Source organism: Meles meles, chromosome 21 (assembly GCF_922984935.1).
Source record: "Meles meles chromosome 21, mMelMel3.1 paternal haplotype, whole genome shotgun sequence".
In the NCBI taxonomy this organism is placed as follows: domain Eukaryota; kingdom Metazoa; phylum Chordata; class Mammalia; order Carnivora; family Mustelidae; genus Meles; species Meles meles.
Genome location: NC_060086.1, coordinates 43319730 through 43331484, shown reverse-complemented (window position 1 = coordinate 43331484; position 11755 = coordinate 43319730). Strand labels below are relative to the sequence as shown.

The 11755-nt window shown below is 66.6% G+C and overlaps 1 protein-coding gene across 1 annotated transcript; it reads left to right on the top strand.

The window, feature by feature from the left end:
• The first annotated feature begins 1065 nt into the window (after nucleotides 1–1065).
• Nucleotides 1066–7935, top strand: SSTR5 (somatostatin receptor 5). Its single transcript, XM_045992552.1, has 2 exons — nucleotides 1066–1106; nucleotides 5498–7935. Exon 2 carries the CDS (start codon nucleotides 5547–5549, stop codon nucleotides 6642–6644), a length of 1098 nt encoding a protein of 365 aa, XP_045848508.1. The 5' UTR covers nucleotides 1066–1106; nucleotides 5498–5546; the 3' UTR covers nucleotides 6645–7935.
• Nucleotides 7936–11755: the final 3820 nt, after the last annotated feature.

Genomic DNA, 11755 nt, shown 5'->3' with positions numbered 1-11755 from the left:
AGGCGGTCTGGCTGGCCAGGGGGTCTGTGTGCCTCAGGGAACAGCCCAGCCTCCCCGTGTGGAGCCGGCAAGAAAAAAGGCCCTCGCCTCCAGGCTAGATGCCTTGGTTCCGTAAATGTTTTTCCTCGATGAAACCCATAAGCCGTGCTCCTTCCACAAGACGCAACGTCGCAGAAAAGCACAGAGAAGAGAAGCACTTCGAGATGCCTAGCCAGTGCCCCCGGCCCTGCCCGACACGCAGCGTGTGGCTCTTCCGCATCTGCGGGGAAGGGTCCTGGCGTCTTAGGGTTTCCACCATCTAGGGGCCCCTCTCCTTTCAGCCGGTGGCCAGGCTCCCCAAGATGCCATCAGGGTCAGGGCGCTGGGGGCTGCTTCCTGGCGTGGGGACTGTCCAGACATCCACCCGGCCCTCCTGCTTACAGAGCACAGGTGTTCAGAACCCCGGTTCGAATCAGCAGCTCAAAGTGAGGCCACCCTGACCAGCAGCCGCACCGGCAGCACCTGGAAACTTGTGGGAAAGGCAGGTTCCCAGGCCGGCTGCCCGGCCACGTCCGAGACCCCAGGTGTGAGACCCTGCAACTGTGTTTGGATCAGGTGGCCGGATCCCTGCGAGGGGGAGACCCTACAGAGGTGAAGGCAGCATCGGGGAAGTCCCCAGACCCTGCGGCCAGCTGGGGCCATCCTGTGCCCCTCCCCCGGCCGGACCCCCATCCCCGGCACCGCTCATTCCGCCCCAGCGACAGAGGCCTCCAGCCCTCTTGCCAAGGGAGGACCACCTCCGCATCCTTAGACTTTCAGGAGGGCGCTACGGGGGTGCCCCTCTGGCCCTGCTGGGGGCGGGACCCTCCAGGCTCAGGACGGCGGCCAGGGCGGCCCGAAGAGGAGCTGGGGGCGCCGCTGTCCTAGGAGCGGGCGGGGCAAGCGCTGCGGGACGAACGTGCGCTGGCTGCGGGAAGGCCCGGGAACGCATCCGAGAGGCTCGGGGCGTCTAGTGTCGGCCCCGCCCACCCCCCCGCCGCGCTCGCCCCGCCTCCCAGCCCGCGCCCCGAGCCCCGAGCCCGGAACCCGGAGCGAGCACAGCGCGGGCACTTGGCTCCCGCCGCTGGGTGAGTGCCGCGCGCCCCTGCCCTCCGCTGTCGCCTTGGCCGCGCAGCTCCGGGTCATCCCTGGAGGATCATCCCCTGGGGGGTCTTAACTACCCTGCGCTGAGCCCCGCGCGGCCCGGCCGGGGGCGCCCCCTGTCCCCCCCGGCGCGTTCCCTGCTTTCCCCTGGGGCTCACCTGCCACCGGCCCGGGGCCTCCCCTGCCCTTCCGTCCGCGCCCCAGTCTGGGTCGCTCCGTCCCCTCCGGCTCCCTGGCTGCCCTCACCCTTCCTGCCGCGGGTGCGCCCGGGTCAGGGCCGAAGCAGCAGGGAGACTGGGACCGCCGCGCCGCCTGCCGCGCCTCTGCCGCCGACCTCCTCGCGGTGGGCGCCGCCGCTGGGCTCTCCCCGAGGCTGGCGGAGGGTGGGCGGCGCGCCTGGGGTGGGTGCGCTGCTTCCGAGACTGCGGCTGGGGGGTAGTGGTGTGGGAAGCGGAAGCGGAGGGAGAGCGAGGCGCGGGGCGCACGGGGAAGCGGGTCGGAGGGCGCGTGCGCGGGGGGCTGGGGCACGGGCCGTTGAGGTGGGGTCCGCCGGGGCGCACCCGGGGAGGCCGGCGGCGAGCTGTGGGTCCGCGGCCGAAGAGCAGGCCCAGCTTCTGGGGGTCCTGGGAGCAGAGCCTCCGCGTCTCCAGGGCTCGCAACAGTGCTCTGGAGCCCTCCTAGTCCTTCCCCAGAAGGGAGCGCGCCCTGAAAGTTCGCCTGTGCGCTCTCTCTTCACCCGGGGTCCAGGCGGGGCCCTCGCCGCCCACCAGGCCTGCAAGCTGACCTGGGGTCCTGAGGAAGGGCGAGGGGTGGGAGCCCCAGGAGGCCAGAGAGTGAGGCCGGGCTGCAGAGACCAGTTTCCTGGGCAGGGGAGGACGAGCCTCCCGCGGAGTGTGGTGGTGATTGATAGCATCAACGACAATGACCCTCCATGGGTTCCCGGTAAAATGACCCAGAATTCCCAGAAAGTGTGCTGGAGGCGGAACAGGGCCTTCGAAACACCTCGCAGGGCCTGGGCTGGAGGAATGGGGAGGGGCTGTGCCGGCCAGCCCCTGTGTGCGGCACCAAGCCAGCCCGCGTCCACCTCCCGTCCCAGCGGGCTCCCCAGGGGAAGGGACACCACTCTGACCAGATCTGCCTTAAGGCCCTTGGGGCGTGTTTGGGGTGGGATGGGTGGTTGCCACTGGGGGCAGGCCTGAGCCAGCCCCCGCCCCATGGGGGAGGCAGGCCTGGAGGTGGGGGCGTTGGACCATGCCCAGGGTTTGCCCCTGCCCCACACAGATGGGGGGGGAGCTCCAGGTGAGGTGCGGACCCCAGGGGCACTGAGCCACTCCGGGATGTTGCTGCCCCTGAGTGGACAAAGCAGGCCTGCCGGCCTCCTGTGGGGCCAGTCTGGAAGAGTCTGGGCCCCATCCCCATCCCCAACCCCCTGGGAAGCCTCCAGCACCTTTCTCCTTGGAGCCCAGGGCAGGCCCCTTTTCTGACGCTGGGGAGATGCTGGGCTCGTTGGGGCAGGCGGGTGGGGCTGCCCAACCTGGGCTTTATTTCACGCAACCCGTAACACTGCACCCACAGGGCTCAGGACAGTGGCCGTCTTCTCCCTGGGCTGTGTTGCTGGGAACCTCTGGGCCGGAGTGCCCCAGGGCTGGCCCACGGCTCATTCCACATCCCCCCGCTCTGCTAAGTCCCTTGCTGCGGGAGGAAGGGCCCCAGGGACAATTTTCCACGAGTGTAATTTCCGTGACTAACAAGATTGCCGCTTCTGAATAATGGCTCCCGTAGAATTATGTTCCCAGAGGCCGGTGCGCCCGTAGCGGCCTAATTTTGTTCTTTACCGCTGTGCAGTCTGAGGGGTTGGGGGGCTTGGGGGGTTGGCAGCACGCCTAGGAGTGGGTCTCAGAGGAGCCCTGAGCAGCCTTTTTAGGGTCAAACTCGTGTTCAGCTGCCGTGTGCCGGGGACCCGGGCCCCGCACCGGGGATGCCTCTGAGCTCGCAGCCGCCCCTCCCTCCACGGCTGAACCGAACAGCTTTGGGGGCTGCTGCTTCTCCCCCACCCAGCACCCTGGGGTCCCACAGGGAATGAGCTGAAAGCCCCTTCTTGAGTATTTTTTTTTTCCAAAACGTGAGCAGGGTCCTGGGGCACAGAGACGAGCAGGTTGATCGCCACCCGTGGGATCAAGCTTGAGGCCGGCCACCCTCCCAGCCGGGCACCCAGGGAAAGGTGGGCCTCCCGGACCCAGGAACGCCCCTTCCACCTGAGGGAGCCCTGGCTTTGTCTGGAAGCGCAGCTGTCCCCAGAGATCGCACCTTGCCCTGTTTGAGTTACGGCCCCTCGCCTCGCCTCTGCTCACCACGCCACGCTGGGGTGCTCAGCACTAGGAGCGGTGAACCCAGCCCGACGTGGGCAGCATCTCTTTCCCCCTGCTGGTGAGCCGCCTCCCGGTGGGCACCCCAGCATGACCGTGTCTCTTCCCAGTGCTTGGCGTCCAGAAACCACTGGTTTTTCTGGTCCTGATCCAAGTTCTGCCTGGGTTTCTGTCCTGTTTCTCATCTGCCATCTTCTAGGATTCTCTCTGCACCCTTGATGTTGTGTCGGTGGACCGCGATGCTGTTCTATCTGTATTCGTCCCTGGGGCTGCTTCGTGCTCTCCAGGATCCCCGGGCGCCCGCCGCGGCCTGTCCCGCCCATCAGCCTGCCGTGCTCCCGGGGGGATCCCCTCTGCCCCGCTCCCCTTCCCCGATTCTCTCTTTAGCTATATCCAGACCTGAGCGGATTCTGACTTTTGTGATTTTTTTTTTTTAAGTCCAAATGATTTTTCACACCCAAGAGTTGTAACTTTCCAAAATACACACTTGTTCATTTTGCTTCTCAGACAAGAGCCAAATTTGTATCATAATATTTTTATCCCTGCCTCACTGAGGCTCCTACACATTCTTATTTAAATAGATCTTAAACCTAGTACTTTTATTCCGCCAGAAATGAAGCCACTGACCCATCTCCCCACTGCTGACACGTCCTAGCGGCGGTTAGCCGAGTGAACTTGGAGGTTTGAGTGTGTCTGCCCAGCGGGAGCTGAGGGTTTCTTTCTGACACGGTCACTGTGCTTTATTCTGGGCTCCCCAGCTTGTCTCGTGGGTCTGGAGACCAGCCAGGCAGGGGTCTGGGGCGCCTCTGGGCCTGAGCAGCCCCGGCTCGGGCCCCCCGGTCTGCTGGGGTTCCCAGCTGGCCCCCGCCCCTGAGTGACGTGGCCTGCTGGGGTGTCGGGTGCCTACGTCCCCTCCCCTCTCCCTCCTGTCGGTGGAGGTGCTTATCTTCTCCCGAGCACCATCGCTCTCATGAACCTCCTCAGACATACAGGAAAGTACAGAAACTGTAAGGACTCGTGTGCCCATGCCCTTGAACTGAGGAATTTCAGTTTTCTGCTCTTTCTCTGTAAAACCCCACGTACACCGCATCCCAATGGCTGGCCCCCACTCACACAGGAGCATTTCCTCCTGGTCGGAGGCATGGGCTGGGGTTCTCTGTGCGTTCTCCGTGTTTGCTGGCTTACGGCGTACGTGGAGGAACTCGTCTGCCCGTTCCCACTCCACGCCCCCTGCCTGGCCTCGAGAGACGCCGCCGTCCGTGGCCGTGGAGGTGATCACCTGGAGTGTGTCTCTCGCCTCTCTGAGGACGGCCCCCCGGAGCGGTTTCCTGCGTCGTCTCCTCAGCCTGAGACAGGCTGCCGTGGGGGCCAGCTCTGGGGGGAACCGACTCCTCAGGCCAGTGTGTGGGCTCTGCGGGGGTTCTCAAGGGGACAGTGCTCCTGAGAGCCTGGTGGACGCTGCCAGGGCCTCTGCGGCCCGAGGTCTGGCTCCGCGGCCGTGCGGAAGACCTGGCACCCTCCCGAGGGCTCCGGGAGGTCAGCCGGCAGAGTGGGGCCAGCAGGTGTAACCGTGCCTCCAGCTGGCATCGCCCGGGCGTGGGGGCCGTGTGCCCGGCCGTGGTCCCGGTCTTCCCATCACCACCCTGTCCTTCTCCACCTGTCCTGTGTCATCCTCCATCCTTGCTGCCCACACAGGGGCCGTGAGGCCATCCCCAGGCCCCTGAGCCCTGAGGGGACGAGGGAGGCAGAGGCTGCGCAGGGGCTGTCCTGGGGCAGGCAGGGCTGTGGGGACGCCGCCGGGAGCAGCAGATGACACAGGCCGGCTCTCTGCTCCTTCCTCCCCGCGCTGGTTTTCCAAACAATTTGCTTAATGTGACTCCCGGCCGAGCTGGATGCGAGTAACAATGTTTACTCGCTGCAGGGTGATCCCGTGCCTCCCAGGCAGGCGGGGCCCCGGGGAGGAAGCACCCTGGGCCGTAACCGCTCTGCCGCCCTCCTTCTCTCCGCAGAGAGGACGTGCGGGGCTCGCGCTCACCCTGCCGGCCCGCGGTGGCCGCCATGGAGCCTCTGTTCCCGGCCCCCACCCCGGTCAGCTGGAGCCCCTCCCCTGCGGTCACCAGCGCAGCTGGCGAGAACGGGACGCTGGCGGGGCCGTCGCCGTCGCCGGGGGCCCGCGCGGTGGTCGTGCCGGTGCTGTACCTGCTGGTGTGCGCGGCGGGGCTGGGCGGGAACGCCCTGGTCATCTACGTGGTGCTGCGCCACGCCAAGATGAAGACGGTCACCAACATCTACATCCTGAACCTGGCCGTGGCTGACGTGCTGCTCATGCTGGGGCTGCCCTTCCTGGCCACGCAGAACGCCGTGTCCTACTGGCCCTTCGGCCCCGTCCTGTGCCGGCTGGTCATGACGCTGGACGGCATCAACCAGTTCACCAGCATCTTCTGCCTGACCGTCATGAGCGTGGACCGCTACCTGGCCGTCGTGCACCCCATCCGCTCCGCCCGCTGGCGCCGCCCCCGCGTGGCCAAGCTGGCCAGCGCCGCGGTCTGGGCCTTCTCGCTGCTCATGTCCCTGCCGCTGGTGGTGTTCGCGGACATCCAGGAGGGCTGGGACACCTGTAACCTCAGCTGGCCGGAGCCCGTGGGCCTGTGGGGCGCGGCGTTCATCATCTACACGTCGGTGCTGGGCTTCTTCGGGCCCCTGCTGGTCATCTGCCTCTGCTACCTGCTCATCGTGCTCAAGCTGAAGGCGTCTGGCGTGCGCGTGGGCGCCCCGCGGCGGCGCTCGGAGCGCAAGGTGACCCGCATGGTGTTGGTGGTGGTGCTGGTGTTTGTGGGCTGCTGGCTGCCCTTCTTCGTGGTCAACATCGTCAACCTGGCCTTCGTCCTGCCCGAGGAGCCCGTGGCCGCGGGCGCCTACTTCTTCGTGGTCGTCCTGTCCTACGCCAACAGCTGCGCCAACCCCGTGCTCTACGGCTTCCTCTCCGACAACTTCCGCCAGAGCTTCCGGAAGGTTCTGTGCCTCCGCAAGGGCTCCGGTGCTGAGGACGCCGACGCCACGGAGCCGCAGCCCGACAAGAGCGGCCGGCCGCAGGAGGCCACAGCGCCCGTGTGCGGCTCCGAGGCCAACGGGCTCATGCAGACCAGCCGGCTCTGAGGGCTGCCGGTGGGGGTGGGGCGGGGGATGCCCGGCGGCGTCTGGATTCCCCGCCAGGCAGAGCCTCCCCAGCACTCAAGCCGCCCCCTGCGATGGCCTGATGCTCCGCCAGGGCCGAGGCTGTGCTGGGTCCCGCAGGGGGGTTCGGGGATGCGAGGAAGTGGGCGGGAGAGGCCGGGTGACCTGGGCCGTGCTCACAGCATCTTGACCTTCTCTGTCCCCGGCCGGTGCTGCCCTGCCGGGTGGGGGAGTGACCCCCGGGGTGAGCTGGGGACCACTTGCCTCTGCCCTCTGGTCCCCCGTGTCTCCTCACATAGCCCTGCGCCGGCTGGCCGTGCCGAGTGCGAGTCTGAAATTAAAGACCCATGGGTGCACTGGGCTCCCCGGGACCTGTGACTCTGACTCTGGGGGCGGCCGATCAAGGGGGCAAAGCCGGGCACGGCTGGCAGGGCAGCAAAGGGGGGATGGAACCCCAGGTGGATGTCTGGGGCTGCAGATCTCTGCTGCCGTGGAGAAGCCCCACTGCCCACCCCCAGCCACTGGCTGGCCACAGTCACGGTCGGTTCCACGGTGCGAGGGGGTTGGGGGAGCGGCTAGCAAAGTGGCTGAACGGGGGGTGGAGCGTCGGCCCCCCAGGCTTCTGGGTCCTAGGGCATCGGAGAGGCCATCCTGGGGAGGGGGTGGGCACCCACAGTCACCTCTCCTCCTCTGGCAGGGGCTCTGGCCTGGAGAGCGTGAGGGACGGGAGCAGACGAGGAGAACTAGCGAGACGGCAGCGGGGGGGAGCGGCCCCCGTCGCAAGCAGGAGCCACTGGGAAGGATCTCTGTGTGGGTGCCTGCAAATGCCAGCCAAAGCCAGGCCCCGAGGAGTGCTGCGGTGCCCAGACGAGAGCAGCCTCACCCTCCCCCGGGGAGCGCCACCCACCCACCGCCCCCGGCCCACGATGGGGTCCCGGAGAAGATGCCAGCTGGGGACTTTCTGGGATCCCATGTGCCTTGGGCCTTGGCCAAGGCTGGAGAAAGACCAGAACGTGGGGGCTCACTCGGTCCACATGCTCCCAGCCCAGTCTAGACAGCCGTGCCCAGCGCCACCCCTCCCAGGCTTGCTGGGTCTGCCTGGAGCGGGACCTCCAGCCCGCAGGAGGGGACAGGGAGCAGGTGCAAGCCAGGGGAAAGGCTCGGTCCGCGTGGCCTGGGCCGCACCGACCCTGGACAGAGGCCAAGGCCTGGAAACATGATAGCGTAACGAGGGCGCTTGTGTTTGACAACCTGATCTCCCGAATAAATTAGAGAATAAAGGTTTGACTCCTTCCCAAAGCAAATATTGTCCCTGGAGCCGATCGAAGCTGCTTCGGCTCAGAGCTTGTGGACCAGAGGCTGGGAGGGGGCAGGCAACTGTCCGCTGGATGCGGGAGCGAGGACAGCGGCGGCACCAGCAAGTGGGGTCTGAAGAAGAGCAGGTGTCCCCCGCAGGCTGGCCTGGGGGGTGGCATCGGTCTGTGGTCTCAAAGGACGCGGCGGGGGGGCATCTGATCCTTCCAGGGCCTGCAGGACAGCGGGAGGCTCGTTGGGGGCCGGAGCCCCGGGCGTGTGGGGGCCGGCTGACTCCACTGCTTTGTTCCTGGGGGGCTGGGGCGGCTCCTGCACAGGGGCCTCGGAGCCTAGCTGGTGACCGGACCCGCCCGTTCCCACCCACGGTCCGGCATCCCGAGGAGGGAGGGCACCTGTGAGAAACCGAAGCCAAGTGCGTTGGCTCAGAGTGACTCTGGGGCGTGAGCACAGATGGCCCGGAGATCTCTGCCCAGATCGGTTCCTCCCAGCTGGTTTGACATCGTGAGCTGCCTCCTCGGGGCCACGCCAGCCCAGAGCGCCCGCGCACCCCTGTGTGAGCACCCGCGCGTGGGTGACGGACGCCGGCAGTGCCCCGGCTGGATCCTGCTGCGCGGGGCGGGGGTGAGCGTGTGTGTGTGAGTGTGCGTGCCTGTGAGCGTGTGTCTCTGTGCGCATGTGTGTGCGTGTGTCTGTGTGTGTCTGTGAGTGTGTGTCTGTGAGCATGGGAGTCTCTGAGCATGTGAGCGGGTGTGTCTGTGAGCGTGTGCGTGTGTCTGTGAGCGTGCACGAGCATGTGTGCATGGGATGTCCCTGGAGATCCCAGGCAGCTTGGGGGCCCTGGCTCGGGGTGGTTGCTGGGAACTAGGCTCGGCCAGAGTGGACAGTCCCTGAAGCCTTGGGTGAGGGTGGGGCCCTGAGCGGGACACAGGAGGACGAGACACCCCTGAACACCTGTGGGGGGGCGGGAGGTGAGGGTGGGCTCGGGGCGGGGGGGACACGGCCCTCCCACTCCCGGCATGGGCTGGGGCCATCACGCTGCTGGAAGCCCCGCGTCCCCAGGCCCCGAGCGGGGGCGGGGCGGCACAGAGCAAACGGGCTTTGGGGGGGTGACCTGCTTTATGGGCTCTCTCTCCGCCTCGATGAGTTTTATTGGCCGCCAGGCTCCAGTGGCTCCCAGAGTGACCTCGCTCAGGAAATCCGGCCTGCAGGGGCAGGGCGAGGCTGCCTCTAGGATGGGAGGGCAGATGCAGGAGGGGTCTGTTTGCCTGGCAGGGCGGGGCAGGGGATGAGAGGCGTCCCCACAGTCAGGGAAAGCGAGGCTGGCCCCGGGGCTCTGGCAGGCAGCGGCTCCTCCCAGGCCATCCCTAGCAGCAGGATCTGTATCGGGGTGCCCTGGGTGGGGCCAGAAGGGCCCAGCCCCCTGGGGTGTCCCAAGGCAGGAGGGTGAGCAGAGAGCAGGGGGCACTAAGAAGGCCTTCCCACGGAACCTGGGGGGTCCCAGAGAGCGGTGGTGCGCTTTCGGGGTGTCGGGGAGACGGACGTGAGGACTGAGTCTGTGCTGGTCCCCTCTGGGCATCTGCATAGCTCGGATGGCAAGGGCAGGGGACCTGGGAGACAGCTGGGGGTGACCCCCATTCCGGACACTTCCACGTCCCCTGCCTGCGGCCAAGCACACTGTCCTATCCAGGCTGGTCGGTGCCATCCGGGGTCCTGAAGGGTGTGTGTTGAATGCCCAAGAGGACATTGAATGACGGGGGCTCTGGCTGGGTTGGGGGCGTACCCACAGGTCCCCCTCCCTGCCCCCACCTCCCCTAGGCTCTCACTCCCTCCAGGCCTGCCCTGTCCCCCTCCTCAGGCTGCGTAGCCGCAGACGGCCCTGACTGCTATGTGTTGGGTGCAGAGTCACCGTCCGGCACAGGGGGGTCCCCACAAAGGGGCAGGAAGGGGCTCTGGCCCTCGACCAGCCCATCTCTTCTCCCACATTTGCACTTACACCATTCTCCGTCGCCCAGCCCGCAGCCCCCTGGTGTGGGGAGGGGCAGGTGTGCCCTGGGGAGGGAGAAGCACACAGGTCCTCCTGCCAGTGGGAGGAAACTGATCGCAGGACAGTGGGGACCGGCCATGCTCTCTCCTGCTCAGCACCTGGCTCTGGCTCCCTCTCCCCCCACGTAGCCCGGGCACAGCCTATCCTCAGGGAACAGGCAGTCCCCCCACTGGGTAGTGTGAGAAGGCTTTAATTAACAGATGTTTTGCAGGGCTGGACAGTGAAGCTCCCTGGGCCCGACAGGTGCAGGGGCGGGGTTCTGAGAGCAAGGAGGAGCCCCCCTTCAGCCCTGGGCAGCAGCCGTCCTGAGAGCTGAGACTGTGTGCCCGACCCCGTCTCCTGCCTCCCATACCCTGCTGGGCTCCCTGTTGCCAGACACAGCCTGGGAGGCAGCCCTGTGGCCTGTAGGGGTCAGGGTAAATCTAGGGAGTGGACCTGGGGGAAAGGGACACACCCGAGGCTCCCCACCCACATCTGTGTTCTGGGGGCCATCAGGCCTGGGTTGGAGGGCATGCTGGGAGCTGCCCCGGGTCAGCCTCCAGAGCCCCCAGTCCCTGCCCACGTGGTACCCAGCCTGTGCTGTGTGGTCTCCTCCCTCCCTCCTGACTCAGCGCCCAGCAGACATACCACGGTCACCCTGGAACCAGACCGGGATCTGCCCTGTGGCTGGTGTCGCAATGGGGTAGGAGACGGACATCCCAGGAGAGAGGCTGCCGTTGCCTGGGGCCTCCCGCTTCTGACACCTGGCCGTGGCCTCCCTGGCCCCCTGGATGGAGGGTCCATCCACGTGTCCTCTGCGACCACCCTGCTGGGGCCCGGCTGAGCTGCAGCGTCCTCCTGGGTCCCCTGAGGGGACGGATGACGGTGGTGACCAGGCAGCCTGTGAAGGCGTGTGCGTGGGCGCGGCCTGCCGGGGACAGGATGGTTCTCGCTCCTTCCCACGCTGACGAGTCGTGCCCCCTCCACTCTCCCGCGTCCTGTGTCTTGCGTTTGGGTTTCGGGCTTGGTGTTTGCTATTTTTACGGAGTCGGCCTGCCACCGGGCTGCCGGGAAAACGCTTCCACTTCAGATTTTGGATGGAGAAGTCTTTCCCCGTCCACAGACTCACGAAATATTTTCACGTGTTTTCAGCTGTGGCCGAACACACGTCCTAGAGAGCGCGCCCCTCTCCCGCTCCCTGGTGCGCAGCTCAGGGGCGCACAGCGCGTTCCCGCCGCCATGGGACCACGACCACCGTCCGTCCACGGGGCTTTTCCATCTTCCCAAACCGAAGCTCGTTCCCAGGAACCGCCCACGCCCCACCCACCCCCGCCCTGGGGACCTTCTCCGATGGTCTGTCTCCAGGGATCTGACTGCGGGAGGGGCCTGGAGAAGGGGAAGCCCCCGAGTTTGTCTCCCTGCGACAGGCTTGTCTGACCGCCGCCCTCGAGGGTGCCCCCCCGCCCCGTGGAGCCCACGCTGGCCAGTCCTGAGGAACCTTCCCTTGTGCGGATGGACCACGTTTTGTCCATTCGTCATCGACGGATAGCCTGAGTGGGTCCCCTGTTTTGGCTATTGTGGCTGACGCCCCTGTGGTCCGGGTGCGTCCCACGTGTTTTCCGTGGCTGTGTCTCTCGTGGCTCTTTTGTTCCACTGGCATGTGCCTTAGCTCATGGGGTACCCGTAGCGTGGAGGCGTCACAGCCCCCTGCCTCGTGGACACACTGGCCACTCTCGTCCTCGGGGTGCCCTCGGCC